Raw genomic sequence first — 23,465 nt, forward strand, 5'->3', positions numbered from 1 at the left:
ACACGGAGGGAGGATTGGTGAACACAGAAGGGAAAACACACAAACCAACTTGTTCACCCAAAACCTCCCAAAAACCAACCACGGAACTTCCTCTATCCAAGATAACCACCTACTCCTCCTGCTAAGGCCTAGCTCTGTAAAAGCGACACTCAGCACAGAACCATGGGAGGCATGGGTTTAAATACAGAGTAGAGACCACTCCTCCCAGGTGCAAATGGGAGGACAGACTAATGAACCAGGAAATCAAGCTGCCTACCAACAGTGCGTGCGAGCAAGTCAGAAGGTGTGCACCAATACCCACGACACAAAATACTCCTAACAGGATCCTCCCCTCAAGGAGAAGACTCCGGATTCTCTAGGAGCATCCTTCTTCGGGAACTCCTTGTGGAATTTCTCCACGAGTCTGGGGGCTGACATATCCGACTCCAGAACCCAAGAATTATCTTCAGGACCGTATCCCTTCCATGCCACCAGATACCGTAGCTTCCCCCGAACATATTTGCTATCCAGAACTCGGGATATCTCATACTCCCCGGACTCAGAAACTGGTGGAACTTTAACTGGAGACGTTCCCTTCTTGGCCTTCTTTAACAAGGAGACATGGAACACCCGGTTTATCTTCCACCTTTTAGGTAGTTGCAGCTGCGCCGCCACTTCATTTACCATCTTGATGATCTTAAAAGGACCCACAAACCTGGGACTCAGCTTCTTGCTAGGAACCTTCAACCTGATATTCTTGGTGGACAACCAAACCATCTCACCAGGGAAGAACTGCAACTCTCCTCTCTTCCTATCCGCCTGGACCTTAGCCTGGTGCGACGCCCGCACCAGATTCTCTCGGATACGGGACCATACCCCTTGCAGCTTTTTAGAAAATAGCTCCTCCTCCGGAACTGGGGACGAAATGGAAGAAAATACTCCGAAAACAGGATGTCTACCACCGGAGCAAAAAAAAGGTGTGGTACCTGTGGCGTTGGAATCATGGTTGTTTAAGGAAAATTCTGCCAGGGGAAGAAAGTCAGCCCAATTATTCTGGTTCTCTCGAACAAAACACCTCAAAAACTGCTCCACATCCTGATTCTTCCTCTCTGTTTGCCCGTTAGACTCCGGGTGAAACCCGGAGGAAAACGACAGTGTAACTCCCAACCTGCTGCAAAAAGCCCGCCAGAATTTAGCCACAAATTGCGGACCCCTGTCCGAAACGATCTCCTCCGGAAGACCATGCAACCTTACAATTTCTTTAATAAATGACCCTGATAGTGTCTTGGCACATGGCAGCCTGGAAAACGGGATCAAATGGCACATTTTCGTGAAGCGGTCAACGACTACCCAAATGACCGTGAAACCCTTAGACACTGGAAGGCCCGTGATGAAATCCATAGACAGATGAGTCCAAGGTGCCTTAGGAGGTTCTAACGGATGTAGAAGACCGTGGGGACGGGTATGCGACGCCTTGGCTCTTGCACAGACCGAACAATTTTGAACAAACTGCAAGACATCCTTACTCCACCCTGGCCACCAAAAATTCCTAGACACCAATCTCATGGTCTCTGAAACCCCCGGGTGACCAGCAAGAACCGACTCGTGACACTCCCTCAGTAGACTTTGTCAGAGAGTAGTTGGGACAAACAGCTTGTTTCTAGGTATCTTGGAAGGTGCAGCGTGTTGCGCTTCGATCAAGGCTTTCTCCAATTTCGTGCCCAATACTGCTACCACCACTCCATCCCCAAGAATAGTGGCCGGCGCCTCTCGTTCCTCCTCAGTCGACATATACCGGGATAAAGCATCAGCCTTAACATTCTTTGAACCCGGCACATAAGTCACGGTAAAATGGAACCGCGCAAAAAATAGAGCCCATCTGGCCTGCCGTGCATTTAATCTCTTCGCCGACCCAAGATAAACCAAATTCTTGTGATCGGTAAATACCTGGACTGGCCTTCTGGCCCCCTCCAGGAAATGACGCCAATGTTCGAACGCTAGTTTTATTGCCAGTAGTTCTCTATCTCCGATGTCATAATTCCGTTCAGAGGCAGAGAATTTCTTAGAAAAGAAGGCACAGGGATGCGTACCCTCCTCGAACTCCTGAGAAAGTACTGCACCCACCCCCACCGAGGAGGCATCCACCTCCACTCGGAAGGCCAACCTCTCATCCGGCTGTCTCAAAATGGGAGCGGAGGAGAATCGCTTCTTCAATTCTTCAAACGCGGCTAGCGCCTCTGGCGACCACTTAGCACAGTCAGCCCCCTTCTTAGTCAAGTCCGAGATGGGTTTCACAACCTCAGAAAATCCCTTAATAAACTGGCGATAATAGTTGGAGAATCCCAAGAACCGTTGGACCGCCTTTAGGTTCTCAGGTCGCGGCCACTCCAAGACTGCCCTGACCTTCTCAGGATCCATTTCGAACCCCTTGTCCGATAGGATATAGCCAAGTAAACATAATTTATTGACCGCGAACACACATTTCTCCAGCTTAGCACTTAATTGGTTAACCCTCAGGAGATTTAAAACCTCTCTCACTCTCTCCCAATGAGTCTCCAAATCCGGGGTGTAAATGAGTATATCGTCCAGATAGACCACAACCCCCCTCCCTATGACGGCACTTAGTACATCATTAATAAAATTCTGAAAAAACGCGGGCGCATTGGTTAGACCGAAAGGCATCACCAGATTCTCAAAGTGTCCTAGGGGTGTGTTAAACGCTGTTTTCCACTCATCCCCCTTCTTGATTCTCAGCAAGTTATACGCCCCACGTAAATCTATTTTACTAAACCAGCGAGCTCCCGTAATCTGGCTGAAAAGATCCGAGATCAACGGGATGGGATAGGGATTCCGCACCGTGATTTTATTAATCTCCCTAAAATCCAAACAAGGGCGCAACCCTCCATCTTTCTTCTTTACAAAGAAAAACCCCACTGCTACTGGGGACTTAGATGGGCGAATATGCCCCACCTCTAGACTCCCCTCAATATACTCTTTGAGCGCCTCCCTCTCCGGAATAGTGAGATTGTACAACCTTGTCTTGGGTAACACTGCATTAGGTATAAATTTAATCGAGCAATCATAGGTGCGATGTGGTGGTAATGTCTTGGCTGCCCTTTCCTCAAAGACCTCCCTGAACTCACATATTTCTTGAGGCAAATTGTCTATAGACAAAGACATCACGGATATGGGCAGACATCGACCATTACACCCATGCCCCCAAGAAACTACTGTCTCGGTCTCCCAGTTGATAATAGGGTTATGCTGCTTCAGCCAGGGCCACCCCAACACTACTTGTGCTGGTAATTTAGACAACAAGAACAAGTCAATCTCTTCCCTGTGGCCACCCACAATAAACTCCAGACCCTCCACCTGTTTGGAGATGACAGATTGCTGTAGAGGGGTCTTATCAATAGCCCACACCGGTATCTGAGACTTCAAGACCAAAGGACTCACCCTTAGTTGCTCGCAAAACTCAGAGTCAATAAGGTTGACTGCCGAACCACAATCAACCAAAATCCGGCACTTCTGCCCATTTACCCATCCATCAAGGGTCAACCCGGCAGTCTGAGTACAGGAAATATGCACACCTCCCTCCTTAGTAGGTTTTCTTCCCTTACTCTCAATAGACCTGGGGTTATTACCCTCCTTGGCGAACCATTCTCTGGAGGGGCACACCCTTGCTAAATGTCCCATTCCTCCACACACAAAACAGCGTACTGTGCGGGACCCTTCACTCTTGGGTCTAGCACTTCGCACAGTGGCCCCAATCTGCATGGGTTGGTCCCCCGGGTCCTCTCCAAAAACAGAGAATTGAGGAGGGCTAACCCCCCCAGGACTCTTGTCTCCACGCTCCCGGAGGCGCCGTCCAACTCTAATTGCCAGCTGCATGGCCTCATCTAGATCTCCCGGAACAGGGTGAGAAACTAGATGGTCTTTAACCTGGTCCGAGAGCCCTGTCTCAAACTGACTAAGTAGAGCGGGGTCATTCCAGTGTACTTCTGCTGCCCACCTACGAAACTCTGTGCAATATTTCTCTATAGCGTGATCCCCTTGCACCACACGTCGTAGGTTATACTCAGCCGTGCGTACCCTGTCTGGGTCGTCATACAGTAACCCCATTGTGGAGAAAAACGCCTCTACAGTTAGTAAGCAAGCTGAGTCGGCTGGTAACGAATGTGCCCAGATGAGGGGATCATCTCTCAATAAAGTAATAATAATCCCAACTCTCTGTACCTCAGAACCGGAGGAAAACGGCCGTAGCCGGAAATACAAAAGACAGTCCTTTTGAAATCGGAAAAAATCTGACCTCTTACCTCGGAAGGGTTCAGGTAAGCTGACCTTTGGCTCCAGAGGCCGACCCACAGGGGCGCTACTCACCTGCCTCTGTATGCCCTCCACCTGAGAGGCTGTGTGTTGAGCCAACTGCTGTACTTGAGATACGCCAGAAGCTTGGATGGCATCCATTCGTAGCTTGATCCCCTCCATCTCAGTGGAGATCTGCTGCACCGCCTGGTACAACTGTTTCAGGTCCGTCATAATGCAAACGAACCTTTCCTTTTTTTTTTTTTTTTTTTTTTTTTTTTACCGGCTGAGTGTACTGTTATGTCAGTCCAGGTAGCTGCAACGGGGCTAAGGGATAGCAGTAGGGAATCTCGCCCTGCACTACTCCCACTAGCTAACCCGGTCCCTGCCTCACGGGTGTAGGTCGGCTGTTCTCAGGCTAAACCTGACCCCGACAGCTCCTCTCTCACTGACACCGTAGGCCTAGAGGGAAGTGGGAGAAGGAATGCCCTATAAGATCTCTAGGGACTGGAGACTAAAGGGGGTCACCCCTAACGAACAAGTGAAGCTGCTACTGACAGGGACTGACAAGGGTGTGCGCTGACTAACAACACAAGCAGCACACAGGAAACATGTAGGAAAGAATTCCCCAAACCAATATGGGAAGGAACCGTACACTAGGAAACAAACACAGGGAAACTGAGTAGAAATCAAAGGATAAGGCAATTCACTCACACAGTCAATTATACACGGAGGGAGGATTGGTGAACACAGAAGGGAAAACACACAAACCAACTTGTTCACCCAAAACCTCCCAAAAACCAACCACGGAACTTCCTCTATCCAAGATAACCACCTACTCCTCCTGCTAAGGCCTAGCTCTGTAAAAGCGACACTCAGCACAGAACCATGGGAGGCATGGGTTTAAATACAGAGTAGAGACCACTCCTCCCAGGTGCAAATGGGAGGACAGACTAATGAACCAGGAAATCAAGCTGCCTACCAACAGTGCGTGCGAGCAAGTCAGAAGGTGTGCACCAATACCCACGACACAAAATACTCCTAACACTGCCTGCCACGAAGTCCACCAGGTCCAGTTGCACCAGAGTGGGCAGAACAACATAAATGGTGTGAGAGGAAGGGAAAGGAAATCCACTCATTGAGTTCAAGTGATGTTGGACCGTTGTCTGACCATGTTAGATCTCCAATTCATGTGGATTGAGTCTGCAGGTGAATGGGGCCAAAAACTAAGAAATCTACTCTCGAGTATGATTGATGTGGTGGGGAAAAGAATGAAGAAGATTATTTCAGAAAAGTGGGCAGTATGTCTTTTACGGGTAATAGAGTCTACTGCAAAAAATGAAAATCCTCCAGTTTGTAGAAGGCCCTTGGCAGAGGCTTTAATCTTAGGGAGTAATGTAGTTAAAAAAATTAGCTTGAGATTTGTAAGGGAAGTAAACGTTATATATAGTATAAAGAACATTGTTAATGTTGTATCTGCCCAATGGATCCTGGAAAATGATATTGAGAAAGTGACAATATATTTAACAGCCACCGTAACAGCTTTGTGTTTAGCAGGGCCAGAAGCCATAACAATATGCAGAATTTATCCATGTGGAAATGGATCCTGCTATACCATCAACATATAACAGACTAAACACAGTACTTTTCTCTACAGTAAACTACGTTTATATGGGTTATTCAAGCCTTTGGCATTTAAAGAGTAGATTTTAAGTACCATTATTAGTCAAGGTAAAAACTACGTATAGAAAGAGTCTGGGCCCCAGCACGTACACATCGCTAAAAGAAAATGCGATGTTCCCAAGCAGAAAATTAGTTTGATAAGCATAGAAATGGGTTAACCAGATAATAATAATACTAAAAAAACCCCTTAGGAATAAAATGTAACATAAAATAACTAGTAATATATCCAGTAATAAGTCCAGTCATAGTGCATAGCACTATTATCTGTGAGGGAAGAGAACAGGATGATAAAATGACATAATCGCTCTAAAGTAGAATAGAGCAGTTGTAACTACCTGACAAAGGAATACTATAAGCAAGAAGGACCTTAGAGTTATAAACAGTAAGTGTAACATCTCTGCTTGTTTGGGTCTCTGCGCCACCCTCCACTCACACGCTGTGGAGCAGGAGGCATGTTCAGTTTGATTCTTGGCTTAGTGTTTTTCATTGCAGTGTGAACACTGCTCTTTCTGTAATTGAATTTCCACCACACCCATCTCCTGCACCTTGTTCACCTGTTCATCAAATAATTAATTCTAGCCTTGCCTGTGTGATTGACAGCCTGTCTTCCAATCAAGCCTAGGGTGGGTCTTTGGCTTCCTATATGCAGGCCATCAGCCCACACAGGCTAGCTGGCTGGCTATTTTGACTCTGTCCTTAGACTTTGTCCCTGCTAACTCCTCTTTCTGCTTCTATTGTATTACTGACCTCTGACCTTTGGCTTCTCTTGTGACTATTTTCTTGGTTTACGACTTTGTACTGCATTGCTTGACTGTTACCAGACCCTTGGCTAGCTGACCTCCCTTTGTTGTTGTTTGTTTTGTCTGTGTTGTCACTTATATATAGGAAGGGCTTGTCGACCAGTTGTCCTCTGCCACCTAAGGCAGTGAGGCAAGCAGATAGGGGTTGCAGTGGGTTCAGCTTAGGGCTCACTGTCTTGTCGTGCTCCTTCCCCCAGGGCTCACCAAGAGCTTGGGAATTGCTCCTATTGCAATTCCATTACAGTAAGTCTCTGTAACCTGATTGTAGTAGAAGGTCCTTGATTAAGGAAGGATCAAGGAAACAGCGACTGATTTATGAGTACAAGGCCATGACCCTATTCCAGACATTGGACAATGGGATGAATATCTCACGTGGGTTTATGTCTTTTTATACACATCATTAAGACAGCCATTAAGATAAGAACTGGGGGATCTGGCAATTGATTGTTTGTTGTTATAAGTATATAGTAATAAGCCTCTTCCCCCCTCCCTCCTGTAATCCTACCCCTGTGTCCAGTTATAAATATGCAGCCTCTAGAAAGTGTTTTTTAGTTATATCTGAAGAAGAAGCTCAGAGGAAAGCTTCGAAACGTCATATTCTGTCATCATTATGAGTTAGCCATTAAAAAAGGTATCACCTACTGAAGACTTACAAAGTTTTTTTTGTTTTTTATAAGCTATGATTTAGGAATACAATGAGTGCGGTCAAGGTACAGATCAAGGTCTTTTAACCCCTTCCCGCAAACCGCCGTACTATTACTGCGGATGCATGGTGTGCACACAGAAACTGTGTGCGCACCATGCGCTGCGGGTGTCAGCCGTATGTTACGGCTGACAATGCCCCGTAACACCCGCGGTCGGAACCGGGTCCGATCGCGGGTGTTAACCCCTGATATGCCGGCGGTCAACATGACCGCCGGCACCTCCGGGGTTTCGTTCTAAAATGGTGCCGATCGGCACCCCCCGCACCGGTTTCGGGGGGTGCCGGTGTTCGTAGGGGGCAGCCCGGGATCTGATCAGTGACCCCAGGTCTGCCCCATCACTTACCCCCTTCACTACCTGGTTGATCCTGCCTAAAAAGAAAGCTGTCAGCCTGTGCGTCTACACAGGCTGACAGCTTCCTATACAATGCAATACACGTGTAACACGTGTATTGCAGCATATATGTAGTGAAGCAGTGATTAGCCGATCACTGCTTCAATCCTCCATGGGGACAGAAAAAAAAAAGTTGGAAAAAAGTAAAAATAAAAAAGTTTAAATAAGTTTAAAATAAAATAGAAATAAATAAAGCCCCAAAAATCCCATTTTCCCCATATAAAATGTTTTATTATGTAAAATAAAGAAAAATAGAAAAAAACATTACATATTTGGTATCGCTGCGTCCATAATAACCTGAACAATAAAATTAAAACATTATTTAAGCCGAACGGCGAATGTCGTAAAAAAAAAAAAAAGTAGAAAACCGCACAAAATAATGATTATTCACCACCTTTCCCTTACAAAATGTTCAATAATAAGTAATCAAATGGTCAGATGAAAACCAAAATGGTACCAATAAAAAGAAGAGGTGTTCCCACAAAAAATAAGCCCTCAACCAGCTCTGTCTAGCGAAAAATAAAAATGTTATGCCTTTCAGAAGATGGCGATGCAAAAATAGTTGATTTTTTTCCCTAAATTGAATTTTATTCTGCACAAATAGCAAAGCATTAAAAAATAATATAAATGAGGTATCGCCGTAACCGTACTGACCCACAGAATAAAGGTAACATGTTACCTATGCTGTACGCTGCACGGGAAAAAAAATAAATGCTAAAAAGCAATGCCAGAATTGATGTTTCCTTTTACATCCCACCCAGAAAGAGTTAATAAAATGTAGTCAATAAGTTACAGGCCCCAAAATGGTGGCATTGAAAAGTACATCTAATACCGCAAACATCAAGCCCTCATATGGCCACATTGCCAGAAAATAAAAATAAAAATCTAGCTTGTACAATGTGAAGACAAAAACCCCAAAAGTCGCCAAATCATTAGGACGTAAGTGGCTGCAACTAGAAGGAAATGTGTAAGCGGTGCGAGCGTTTTCAGGGGACACCCCATATTTAGAGCTTATGAGAGATAATACAGCAGTGCTGATCCCCAGAATGCCCCTCTTCCCTGTCTGCGTCATAGGAGCTAGTGAGAAAATAGAATGGGATTTGGTGTACCCAATTTACTTCGCACAGCTTACATATTCACTTTGGGGTTACTAATGCTCACTACATCACTTGATAAATTCTTTGAGGGGTGCGGTTTTCAAAATGGGGTCACTTTCTAGAGGTTTCCACTGTTTTGACTCCTCAAGGGCTTTGTAAATGCGACATGGTTCCTGAAACTGCTCACAGCCAGATCTGCCCTCTAAAAGCTCCTTGGCGCGCCTTCCCTCCTGCATCTCGCTGTGGGTCCATATATTAGTTTACACCCACAAGTGGGGTACTATGGTAGTCGGGAGAACTTGCCTAACAAATTGTGGGATGTGTTTTCTCCTTTAACCCCTTGTGAATGTGCAAATTCTAGGGCTAAACGAAAATATTAGTAAAATAAATTCAAATTTGAAAATTTCACCTCCATTTTGTATTAATTCCTGTTAAGCACTTATAGGGTTAAACTACTAGGTATATGTTGTTTTGGCTTATTTAAGGGGTGCAGTTTTGAAAATGGGGTGATTTATGGGGGGCTTTAATACAAGGGTTTTTCAAAACCCCTTCATAACTGGATTAGTCCCTTTAAAAAATGGGTTTTGGAAATTTCTTGAAAATTTTGAATATTGTTGTTTCACTTGTAAATCTTATAATGTCCGTAAAAATTAAAAGGGCTCCTAAAGTTTGATGCCGACATAAAGCAGAGATCTGGGACACGAGATTTATGATATAATTTTGGCGGTCTGACTATCTGTATGTAATGCACATCATTTCAAACTTTATAAAATGCATATTTTTCAAAATTTCCACCAAATTTCCAATTTTTTCATAATTAAACACAAAACATATCAACCAAAATTTGCCACTAACATGAAGTTCAATGTGTTATGAAAAAACAATCTTAAAATCACTTTGGTAAGTTAAAGCGTTCCAAAGTTATTGCCACATAAAGTGACACATCTCAGTTTTGAAAAATCGAGCTTGGTCAGGAAGTCAAAAAGTGCCATCGGCGGGAAGGGGTTAAAGGGATTCTATCATTAAAATACAATTTTTTGTGACTAACACATAGGAATAGCCTTAAGAAAGGCTATTCTTCTCCTACCTTTAGATGTCTTCTCCGCGATGCCGTTCAGTAGAAATCCTGTTTTTTTCGGTATGCAAATAAGTTCTCTCGCAGCACTCAAACAGCACTGGAGGTATCCCCAATGCTGCAAGAGAACTCTCCAGCGACGCCTCTATCTTCGTCTGGAACAGCCTCTTCACGCGCCTTCTTCCGGCACTGGAATGAAACGTCTACGCATGCGCAAGTCGGCTGTACTGTCCGGCCTTGGGCAGAGCCGACTGCGCATGCCTGCCTGGTGTAAGCAGCCATTTTCTTGTGGCCACTTACCCCGCTTACTTGGAGTAGGCCCATCCTGGGTACATCCCAAGATGAGCTCCTCAAAGTGTGGGAAAATGCCAGAAGGAGCATACAGAGGAGCACACAATGGCCGAATGGATATGGCAAATGCGGCTAAGATGGTTGTTTCCCTACATGTGAGGGTGGGATGCAGGTTTCTGCGGGAGGTAAGGGGATCATGGAGTTCTAACAGCATGTCCTGGGCTGTTATTCTGACAGCAGCTTTCAGCGCCGCATTTCAAAAAAAGAAGATGCTGCAATCCACAGGCAAGGAGACAGTAATAGCGGCTGAGCTGCGGCCCTGTAGTATCCAGGTAGCACTAACAAGCAGTCCAGATGGGGAAAACCTCTCACAACAGCTGGCCAACAGGGGTCCTTGACCCTATAGTTGCATTTTTAGAGCTGGATGCAGTAGTCATAAGCAGTGAGCTGTGATTAGATGCCAGGTTATCTCACAGCCTCCTGTTCAACCATCCACTGCAGTCAGTGGCCAAGTTCCGCCCCCTATATGAATTTTTGAAACCCAGAATAAACCACATAAGAGTGGCATTTATGTGGGCATAAACTGCTGATTGGGCACACCACAGCAGGGAGCAGAAGAGAAGGAGAGCCTATTTAGTTTTTTTGAACACAGGTGTAGATGATTAGGTTTCTGAATGGCATCTTGGTTTTGCAAAGCCCCTTAAGTACCAAAAATTTGGAGAGTAAAAATGCTTACTACTTCCATTGATTGGCGACTCGGCCTGAAGAATGAGCATCTCGCTTCTGTTTTTCTGGGAGCCGGAAGAAACGACTCCCATTGATTTCAATGGGAGCTGTCTTTTTTGTTCAGGGTTTTGAGGCGGATGCAGCCAAATAGTGTCAATTCTTAAGTAATTCCACTGTACTTTGAGCTCATCAGAAACAACCAAAAGCCATTCCCTCTAACGTTCACACTGAGTTTTTTGTTCAGGAATTTGGTCAGGAAACTGACTCAAATTCTTCCTTCTAAAAACGTCTCACCATAGGACTGTATGGTGAGACGTTTTTTGAAGGAGGAATTTGAGTCAGTTTCCTGACCATTGAAGTCAATGGGAGTCTTATTTTTGCACGTGTATTTTTTACACATGTATGTTGCCAAAATACATGTGCATTTAGTCACAATAAAGTTCACAGCCATTACCCCCAAGATTAGCATGCACACAGATAAACATGTATGAAAGAGAAAAAGGTATACCCAGCACGTCTTGTATTCTTGATAAAACTTTGCTTTTAATAGCAAAAATAAATGTCCATTAAAAACTCTGAATAATGAGACAACGAGCATATTCAACAAAAAAGTGTCTCACAAGGACATACCACACCGACGATACCAACACATCAATGACGACACGTTTCGGGGCTATGGGCCCTTACTCTGCACTCCAAAAGCCAAAAAAATAGCACTCCTTCCCTTCTGAGCCCCCCTGTTGTCTGCCCAGTTTATTTTCATATATGTAACATTGGGGTAACCAAGATAACTAATGTAAACGTTTTATATGGTAAATAATATTTATAAACTAATTTGGGTAGTGTGCTGTCTAGAAAGCAGAAAATGACGGGTACTGGGAGGGGAGACGTGATGTCTCCCCTCCCAGTACCCGCCCACACTCTCCTAACCCACCCACACTCTCCTAACCTGGCAGGGAGGGGGCAGCGAGGCGAAGAAGACTGCAGCTGGAGCAGTAGCGAGGCGAAGAGCAGCGGAGCAGCCATCTCTGGAGGTAAGTGGCACCAGGGGGGACTAAGTAGCCAGAGGATTTAAAAAAAATCCTCTGGCTACTTAGTGATTCACTACACAGCGTGGATTCTAACAATTCTTAGATTCCATGCTATATAGTGAATAGGATTGCTTTTAAAATCCGATCTCCGATTTAATAAAAAAAATCCCATTGACTTGCATTGGGATCGGAATTGGGATTGAGATCGGGTTCGAATGAAAAATGATCGGAAATCGGATTTTAAAATTGATCCTGAAAAGTCAAGATCGGCTCAACCCTAGTAATGACCATATCCTGGATTTTAAACTAGGTCTCATTATTATGTCATCTATTAAAAAATATGAATTATCACCAATAAATCTGTGGCAGTAATCTGCTGCTGAAACTTTTAAAAACGTTTTGCAGGTTTGCGGAGTACAAATCCTGACCATGAAAATAAATCTCTCCTTCTTTTTTTTTTTCTTTTTCTTCTCATTAGATCCATAAGGTTACAATTGCCCTGTTTTTCCAATAATGTGTTGTATTTTTATTTTTTTTTTTTGTTTTAATTAAACCAGCCCAATTTCAAGGTTCTGTTCACTTGTACTTTGGAGACCATGTTACAATGTTCAACAGAATAGTGTAGTATTCTGTGCTATTTTGTCAAGTAAAATCCCGGAACCTATGGTAAAAACACAATGACTCCACCACCTGTTTCTGTCTTGCAACAGATCTGGCCCTTCCATTTAATTTCTTGTAATTGTTCCCAGTCCTAAATAGGTTAATCTATTTGCTAGCATCAGCTATCAGCTACTGTGATAAATAAGAGTAGTAGTTTTTTTTGCAATTCTGTGTTTCTGTGTGTTCCTCCCCCAATGTCAGTTTACTGAGATCCTTTGCAATATTGGCCTTGCTGTCACTAGATATATCTGTTTTCCGACCATCCAGAAATAGCTAGTTGTTACATTGAATTAGAGCTACATCCAGTATAAAACCCCTTTGGTTAGATAGAGTTAACCTTTCTTCATCATGTGACACCATAGAAGCCCAATCTTGGCTTTGTCTCCTGTGATTTCTTCAACGCTAGAATATTGCTACTGGATTGTCTCCGTAGTGTATTTCAACTGTGGGATTACACGGGATATAAAATAGTACCTGCACAGTGAAAAATATCTGGTTATGAAATAAAACATTCTGGGTACTGGGCATACATGAATATAGATATGTGGAATTTCTGTTACCGTAATGTAGGAATGATGATAGTTTGTAATGGCTATTGTGACTATTAGAGCATATATCTTCAGCCCACGTTACATTGTCCTGTATTGATTTACAGTATTCTTCTAATATCATTTGCTTTTGGGTATTAACCTATTCATTAACTGTACAGTACTTGAGTGACAGTCTTTGGAAAATCGCATTCAACTTTTATTTACAACAGAATGCAGGCTGATATACACAGGGGCCCACCACAAGGGGCCAAGGGTCTCACACAATGATATTATACATTGATTTTATTCAGTTCCTTTTGCATAGCTCTTTCCTTGTTCTCCTCATTTACCATGGTATGCAGTCTGTTGCTGACTTCAGTTCTATGTGCTGGTGCAGAGCACGGACACATTCCTCTCTGGTTAGTGTAGGGCAGTGGTTCCCAAACTTTCTAAATGAAGGACCGCTTATAGGAGAGACTTTCATTACCATACTTGGCCCCATTCAAAAAGAAATCAGCTATATGTGGTAGTAGTATGCTTTCTTTGGTGCTTTGTAACAGTATATTTCCTTGACTATGCTGCTTCTTCCTTCACATATGCTTGCTGTACACACTCTACTACCTCCACATTTCCCCACATACTCAGCCCTGTTCCCCCACCCTTCTTCCATATACTGTATGGAGGTAGTTTACAAGCTACATGACATGTGACTAGTCTCATGACTGTGCCATCATCAAACACCAGCAATCAGCATTGCCCACAGTTTGCAATGTAGAGAAGAAATTTCTCAACTTGGCTTGTGACACTCCCCCCCCCCCCCCACTTCCTCCACAGAGGTCTTTTCAGTGTGTAGGGCATAAAATATGTGTGGTGATAAAATATAGTGTGAAAGAGGCTTTGAGTAATCCCTTACCTAATCTGCAATATCTCATGAAACCAATGCAACAGAATATCACAACATACTGTGAAGTCTTGAAAGACTATAATTCATACCTCCCAGTTTCCACATCCACTAAAAATGCCTGTATATGAACACTAATACTATTGTGAGCATATCACTTCACTTTGTGATGATATATTGTGATCTAAATCCCTACTAGCACGTGGTCAGTTCTCTGGTATGTTCAGAGATTGAAATACAGTAATACTGTTATGTGGAACTTTCTTAAAGTGAATTAGTAACCAGGTAAAGGAGCGTTCACACTAGCGTCGGCGTCCGACAGCTAGTGTCCACGCAAAATCTTGCGCGGACATTAGCATTGGACACTAGCTGTGTACGTTACATTTTGCATTGATTTAATGGGACATCATGTGCGTTCTTTTACAGTCCGTGTCTGTCCTTAAGTGTCCGTTCACAAAAGATGTCCGCTTTTTCAAGCGGACAGCAAAAACCTACATAGGGTTTTTCTGTCCGCTTGAAAAATCTAACATCTTTGTGAACGGACACTTAAGGACAGACAGGGACTGTAAAGAACGCACATGATGTCCCATTTAAATTAATGCAAAATGTAACGGACACAGCTAGTGTCCGATGCTAATGTCCGCGCAAGATTTCACGTGGACATTAGCATCGGACACTAACGGTCGGACACCGGTCCCTCTGCTATGTAAAAAAAAATACCACTATTCTGAATGGCACAATGTAGGTATGGGCCCCACTACAGGTTTTGCATTGGTGCCCAGGTGCTTCAGGTTCTACCTCTGGACCTGACAGATCCACTTTTTTTTTATATGTAGTATCTTATCAAATTTCTATTTTCTTTCAAACTCCAGCAGCACAGACACCTATGTACCCTGTGTTTTATATCTTGTCGTAGAACAGGTAAACTTGTTCCAGCTCAGTATCCTCTCCTTATTCAATCAACTCATACATTAAAATGTTACATTTTAGTAAATATGCACTTTTGTGTAGCCAGTTGTTGATGTTGGTCCAAAGGCATTCTGGTTTTAGTGATTTTTTTTTAAACATTTTTACAGGATTTCCTTGGTCAGATGTTTTGTACTTTGGGTGAAATCGTTGGATCTCAAGGAAGTCGGCTTGATAAGCCTGTGACGTAAGTATCATGTAAATAGACAGTGTTAAAAGAGGCATCTTTGGGGAGTATCTCTCTCTCTCGTGTATGTGGATTATGACTTTACATGTGTATATCCTATACTTCAATCCCAGAAAATAGCACATTAGTAAAAACTGGGATTAAAAAGTTAGTCTACTCTCAAAACCTATATTTTTATTGAAGACTGAAAATATACTGCCTCTAGGAGTTTATTGTCGTTACCATCTTCATGAAGCTTTGTGATAAACGGAGGTCTTCCCCCCCCCAAAAAAAAATAAAAAAATAAAAAAAAAATGTATACATTTTTAAGTAACTGACTGGAAGGCAATATTGCTTTTCACTCTGAAGTATCCTATAATCATGGCTGAAACAGACAAGATTTCAGTTTTCTGTGATTCAAACCATTGCAGTGGGATCTTGGCTGTGCACAGTTACGCTGGGTTCACACCTGCGTCTGGGGTCTCCGTTCTATGTTTTCCGTCTTCTGCATGCCAGAAGACGGAAACCATAGACAAGGTCCAGCCGTGCGCGGCGGTGAGCGTTTTGCGCTCTCCGCCGCGAAACCGGATTTTTTTATCCGGACACAGAGTACTGCATGTCCGACTCTGTGTCCGGATTATAAAACCTGGTTTCGCGGCGGAGAGCGCAAAACGCTCACCACCGCGCACGGCTGGACAGCTTTCTCACCCATTCAAATGAATGGGTGAGAAAGTCTCCTGCAGGTTTCCGTATCCTGCCTGTGTTTTAGGCAGGAAACGGAAACCTAAGTACGGAGACCGGGCCGCAGATGTGAACGAGCCCTAAGCTCTTTTTTTGTGACGGCGGGTTCTTTGTGTGCTCTAGCATCGCATGGTAGTAGTATGGTGGTTAGATTAAATAAGTTGCTTACTATAACACAGTAGTGTGGTGCAAGGTTGGAAATCACTGCATTGTAACTATTGCAATACTGTTCTTTAAAGAATACAATAAGAATATTAAAGAAAATTTTAAATGGCCTCTTTTCATATCTATGTAAGGTTGTATGAAATAAAAATTTTAAATATGCTGTGATACAGTAACTTGAAACCACATTGGACAATATCACTGATCCAACCAGCTTGGATAGTTTATGGGTAAAATTCCTGCATTTATGAAGCATATTTACTAATTCACTTTCTAGTAGCAAACCTCTACAGTAGAGTTAATTTTATTTTTCTGTACACGTTATATAATGTACAGAACCCCAAAGGAACTTCTGTACATAGAAAGTTATTTAAGCTTTCAGCACCTCTTTTTGTCTTTATTGAATAACAGCTTGCTTTATCTATATTTCATGGTTTCTTTGTTTTCTTTAACCATAAAAATGCTCCAAAGCACTCGGCTCTTAAATAAAAATGATTCAACAGTGCATGTACAATATATTAATGGCAGATGCAACTGTAATTTGTTGTATTGGACTAGCCTAGGCCTAAAAAGTGAAGACAAATGGTATGAACAGGATACAATATGGGGCTCTGAAGCAGGGGGATGGTCACTGCACTTATGCTAACAAAGGTGCATTGGAAAAAGGTTTCAATTTTGACAGTAGTATTGGAATTGGAACACTGCTGATTTTCATAGGGTTGCCTTTGTCTGCTTTCTCAAACGGATGGACATTGTTCTACTATATGTGTAGCCTTACACACCAGACACTATGGAACCATGTTTGAAGGGCACAAGCTGGTGATAGCAGCTTTATAGTATGGGGAAACTTTTCATGGAATTCTCTGGGCCCACCTGTTCATATGGAAGGCGCACTCTACTGATTTGGGTTTCATCTTTGCAGATCACTTACATCCATACATGATTTTTCTTTTCCCTGGAGTAAATGGAATTTTCCAGCAAGAAATGTCACATGTCGCAGGACCAGTACTTCCAAAGAATTGAATCCAATTGAGCATTTTTGGGACCACTTCAATCATTGTGTTCTGTGGATCCTCCTCTATGCACCCTTCAGCAAATGTGGGATGCATTGAAGACAGCAGGGCTCCAGATATCTGAGACAACCTACTAGCACCTTATTGAGTCACACCAAGCCCATCTAGCTGCTATCGATGTGCACAGCAGTTACTCTGGATAGTAGTTTAATTGGGCATAAAAGTACATATAAAAATATACTCCACTAGCCAGAAGAAAATCAATCAAACACTGCAGTTGTGCACATATTTAGTCTCAAAATGAAACAGGAAGTCACTGAGATAATTCAAACCATTGGTTCTCTCCTTATATAGATCCTCTAATAAAGTCAATAGTATATGAATGAAAGATAGCGAAATTCATCCATAATAATGTGTCAGCATTCCAATGCCATTATATGAATAAAGAAGAATTACCATGGGTGAGTTCTGCTATCTTTCATTCTGCTATTGATTTTATATATAATAATATAGAAGTCTATATAATGTTCCCAAAATAGGAGTAAACATTGCATGCTTGTATGCCCTCAGCTCCGTACACAATAAAGGGTGATAAAATTATAGGGCCAGGAAATGGTGAGGAGAAATGGTGCACACTGCACCAGAGTATGGGGGCTGCATGCATGGGAGGAGATAAGGGGACAGAGCCAGTGGCAGGGTGACATGATGACTAGTGCATAAGCACTACAGGGGCACAATCAACTGGGATGCACTGGCTGTAAAGACTGATGGAAGAGTGGCGAGGGTGAGATAAAGAGGGGCAGAATAGAATGAATGACAAAGAAATATACAGGCTTTATAACAGCAAAGTAGTAGTGGTGGTTAGTGAGAGTAATCTCTGATTTCAGGCATTTTTCTTTCCAAAATTCTGGAAAGCTGCCCATCTATAGAGATTGTGTTTGTTCTGAGGAACGCAAGGCAGGACAAATAAATTACAGAAAGGCAATACTAATTTCTAATGTGCAAATTCTGAATGTTTCTGCTTGAGAAAATATTTATTTTTCACAGCTGTTAAGAAATTTGTTTTTACTTTAGTAGAGGAAGTTTTGCGGTCCTACTAAAAGTAAAGTAAAATGTTTACTTAGACTCAATTGATTTTTTTTTTAATTCAGAATTTACCATTTAATAAAATCAGAAGTAAATAATAAATTTAAAATAATAAATCATGCCCTGCTTCTTCAGTAGATCAGCATTTTTATGCACCTTTCATTCTCATTACTCTGTAATTTTCTTATATTTTAATGCTCATTTTTATACAGCTCAATATAGTCAAAGCTGAGAGTTAACCATTCATTAGTCGCAAGGTGCCAAATCTATTGATATTCCTCTCTAGTATCTAATAAAACCTAATTTGTCTATGTTTCTCTTAGAATTGCTGGCAACATCTTCAAAAATCATTTGGCAGACATTTAATTAGGGCTTAAACAAATCTGTTCTGTAGCTATAATGATATTTAAAGAAAAATGATATTGCTTGTCACATTGCAAGACACTTGGAAGTGTAGATTTTGGTTTCCTATTGATTGCAGAAGCAAATTGGTTAGGGTGCATGCCCACAAGACCCTGCCCGCATGCACAATTATACAGCAAAACCATACATTTATTATCGATCATGTTTGGGTTGAGATTTGGGCGCATGTGGCTCCCACACTGTGAGTATACATCCTTAGGATTATATATAAGCATTACTCTTAGTGTTGGTATGATTTTTACTTTCTGCTGGTACCATATGGACTATTTTGGAGATATTATGTTATGTCATTAATTTTAGCTTTCAAATAACTTTTAACCCTTTTACTGCAGGAAATTTGGATACTGTTCTTGCTACCTGACTTTCCCTATAGCTGTAATTGAAACAGAAAGTCCACAGAGAAAACATCTGCAAACTTTCTGTGCAAAGCGCTGCAGGAAGAACGGCGATATGTTGCCGCCATGGTTTTTCTCACAGTGCTTTTTTTTGCTGTGGAACGCCACATGGGGCCTCAGCCATGAAATTATGTTTTATTAAACTTTGATTTTGCTGGCATCTGTCCTAGTTATTTTAACTCACAATACGGTAAATACAGTACTGCAAACACATATTTTGACAATGTATTGTTAAAGAGCCACACATAGTAACACTATGATACATGTTTTTTGACTGATGTTGTTATACACTCCATACTTGTCTTTAAGGCCACTCTTTCATTAAAATGCAACACTGTTGCTCTACACTTTTATCATCCCCAAAAGTTCCCAGATAGAAATGCAGAGAGGACATAATAATACTTTCCCTGCTGTCTTATAAAAAGGATCTCAGAATCTACTTTTGGGTAGTGCACCTTTTGGATAGAGATTGTTGCCTGCTATAGGTATGATGCACTCTAAGACATTTTGTCTGTTTGTCAGATTTTGAAAGAGGGTTCATCACACGGCTAAGACAAGCAGGATGGTTCATTTGACAAATCTCCATCTGGGTCTTGCTGTTGAGAGTATTGGTTATATGAGGGTTTGTGCATATGGCAAGCAGGCTCCAGTAGGCCCAGACAGACCTCCAGTAAAGAGGATTGTTTGATCTGCCAACAAGTTCGAGCAGCTACCAAAAATAATAAATAACTGTAATCCCTATACTATGACAATTTTAGAGCAGTTCTTCTTTTATTCCTTCGAGAATTTTATGAATGCCATATTTTTTAGACTGTAAGGGGAACTTTTTCGCAAAGAGAAACATTGCTAAAAAGTCCCTGTGTCTTATATTCTGGTCAATGCCAGACCCAGCTGATCGGTTGCATAATGATCAGGAGAAGCATTGATATATTCCTTTCCCCAGTCAGAGAGCTGTACATGTGTTTGCACAGTTCTCCCCCATAGTTCTCTCAGTCCTACCACACACTGACTGGTCAGATCGGTGCAGGAGTCCCTCTTCATCTTTGCTAGTATGGCCAGTATAAATCAGTCAAATTATATCTGTAAATTTCGACTACAGGTTAGAGATAGTTAAATAATAATAGTTTTTAACCGGTTAAGGACCGCCGTACGTAAATTTACGGCCTGCGGTCCAGGTACCTAAAGACCGGACTATTGTCAAAATACGTCCTGTCTTTAGGTACCTTCTTGGCGGGGGGAGGGGTTCGGGGAGGACGGGGGTTAGGTGTTACTAACACCTAACCCCTTCCTCAATAATGTCCAGTCGGAACTGAGTCCGACTGGACGTTTTAACCCTTTCGATCGCGCCGTGAATCATCACGGCGCGATCGAAAGGCATCCGCCAGCAATTGAATCAGATCGGCACCCCCCGCGGCGAGATCGGAGGGTGCCGATAGCAGTAAAAGGTAGTCTGGGGTCTGGCCAGTGACCCCAGACTGCCCGGAGCCCCCACATACCTGGTGATCCTGCCAGGACCTTCTGATGTCAGGCTGTGCGTCTACACAGCCTGACATCCTGCTACGGAATGCCATGTGGGACACCTGCAGGCTGTGTCTCACATGGCATTCTATATCAGCACAGTATTGCTGATTGAAGTGTCCTAAATGGACACATGAAAAAGTAAAAAAAAAATAAAAAAAAAAATAAAATAAAGTGTATGAAAAAAATTAATAAAGTAATAAAGCCCAAAAATCCCTTTTTCTCTATAGAAAATGAATTATATAAAAAAAGAACTAAAAAGTAATAAAAACAATGCATATTTGGTATTGTCGCGTCCGTAACAATCTATACAATAAAACTGAAATAATATTTAATGTACACGGCGAACGCCGGAAAAAAAACCCGGAAAAAACTCGCCGGAAGTAATGATTTTTCGCCGTCTCACCTTACAAAATATACTATAAAAAGTGATCAAAAAGTCATATGCATCCTATAACAGTACCAATAAAAAGCGCAGGTTGTCCCGCAAAAAATAAGCCCTCAACCAACACTGTCAACCGAAAAATAAAAATGTTACGCCTCTCAGAAGATGCTATGCAAAAAACATTGATTTATGTCCCCAAATGTGTTTTTCCTCTGCAGAACTAGTAACACATAAAAAAATAACATAAATGAGGTATCGCCGTAACCGTACCGACCCGCAGAATAAAGGACACATGTTACTTATACTGTACGCTGCATGGCGCAAAATTAAAAAAGTAAAACTCAATGCCAGGATTGATTTTTTTTTTTAAATCCAGCAAAAAAGGGTTAATAAAATGTATTCAATAAGATGTAGACACCCCAAAACGGTGTCATTACGAAATGCATCTCATCCCGCAAATAACAAGTCCTTATATGGCCACGTCACCAGAAAAATAAAGAAAATATAGCATCTAATAATGTGAAGACAAAAGTCCGCAAAAATCGCCAAATTATTAGAACACAACTGGCTGCGGCAGGAAGGGAATATATAAGCTGTGCGAGCGGATATCAGGGGACACCCCATATTTACAGCTTATGAGGGAACGGACACCAGAAGTGACCCCTAAAGTGACCCCCAGAGTGACTCCCCCAATCATAGGAGCTACTGGGACATAGTACAGAATTTGGTGTCCCCAATGTCTTCCGCACCGCTTATATATTCCCTCTTCGCCATCCGCTGTGCAGTCACATCTGGCATACTAATCCTCACTACACCCCCTGATACATTCTTTGAGGGGTGCAGTTTTCAAAATGGGGTCACTCCTTTGGGGAATCCACTTTTCTGGTACCTTACAGGCTCTACAAACATGACATGGCGTCCAGATACCAAACATCTGAATCTGTACTCCAAAAGCCGCATCGCGCTCCTTCCCTTCTGCGCCCTGCTGTGTGCCCAAACTGCAGTTTATGCCACATGTATGCCACTGGTGTACCCGGGATAACGTACGTAATGTCATATGTGGGTATAAACTGATATTGGGGCACAGCCGGACACAGAAGGGAAGAAGGGTTATTGGGTTTTTGGAGCGCAGACGGTTTGGTTTTTGGATGCCATGACACTTTTGCAGAGCTGAAACGCCAGTAACGTGGAATCCCCTGATATGAGATGTTATTTTGGAAACTACACCCCTGAAGGATTTATCCAGGTGTACAGAGAGCATTTTTAACCCCCAAGTGTTGCTATAACTTATTATCCATAAATGAATACGAAGCTGATTGTGAAAGGTGAAAATGACCATTTTTCCAGGAATACGTCCTTTCAGTGCGTAATATGTTATGCCCGACTTGTATCAGAGATGAACGCTCTGAAAGCTGTTGTGCCCAGGATACCCGCTTAACAGTTTTTGGAGTGTCTCTGCTGACTTAAGTCGGGCACAACATGTTGCACACTGAAATGGCAAATCAGTAAAATTTTCATTTTTAACTTCTCTATCAGTTGCGATTTCATTTCTGGAAACTAAATAAATGCAACACTCAAGGGTTAAAAAAATCTCACTACACCACTTGATAAATCTCATCAGTGGGCTAGTGTCCAAGATGGGGTGACATGTCTGCAGATTCCACTTTATTGGCAATTCAGGGGCTTTGCAAAAGTGGCATGGTGTGCTCCAAAAACCAATATAGCGCTCCTTTCCTTCTGTCCCCGGCTGTGCCCAAACAGCCATTTATACCCACATATGGCATTAAGTCCGTTATCCGGGGTACACCAGTGTCATACATGTGGGCATACACTGCTATTTGGGTACCCAGCAGGGCGCAGATGTGAAGGAGCAATATGTGCTTTTGGAGTGCAGATTTAGATTCTTCGTTTTTGGACACCATGTCACATTTGCAGAGACCCTAAAATTGCCCCTACAAAATGGGGTCACTTCTTGGTGAATTCCAGTTTACTGGCACCTCCAGGGCTCTGCAAAAACAACATGGTGCCCAGAGGGTCCCTCTAAATCTCTACCCCAAAAGCTAAAACGCACAGTGGTCCTTCCCTTCTGAGCCCTGCTGTGTGCCCAAGCAGCAGTTTACACCCACATATATAATTTTTTGCCCCTCGGGATGGCCCCTTAATAGTTTTAGGAGTGTAGGTCTCTGACAACACAAAGTGGGTGCAACGTATTGGGCACCGAAATGGCATATTTTTAAAAATTTCAATTTTCATTTTGTACATTAATTTTTGGGAAGCATTTTAGGCTCAAAATGATAATACCCCTTGATACATTCCTTGACAGGTGTAGTTTCTAAAATGGGGTCACTTTTGAGGGGTTTCCATTGTATTGGTACTTTAGGGGCTCAGCAAATGCGACATGGCACCTGAAAACTATTCCAGCAACATCTGCCCTCCA

The 23,465-nt window shown here is 42.6% G+C and overlaps 1 protein-coding gene across 1 annotated transcript in view; it reads left to right on the plus strand.

Annotated features, from left to right (window-relative positions):
• Positions 1 to 23,465, plus strand: part of CPNE8 (copine 8) — a 190,145-nt gene that overhangs the window by 90,798 nt on the left and 75,882 nt on the right. Inside the window, exon 6 of the mRNA XM_075274153.1 lies at positions 15,250 to 15,326. Within this exon, the coding sequence (XP_075130254.1) occupies positions 15,250 to 15,326 (77 nt within the window). The remainder of the gene's footprint in view (positions 1 to 15,249; positions 15,327 to 23,465) is intronic.

The sequence above is a fragment of the Leptodactylus fuscus genome, chromosome 5 (genome assembly GCF_031893055.1).
Source record: "Leptodactylus fuscus isolate aLepFus1 chromosome 5, aLepFus1.hap2, whole genome shotgun sequence".
Lineage (NCBI taxonomy): Eukaryota > Metazoa > Chordata > Amphibia > Anura > Leptodactylidae > Leptodactylus > Leptodactylus fuscus.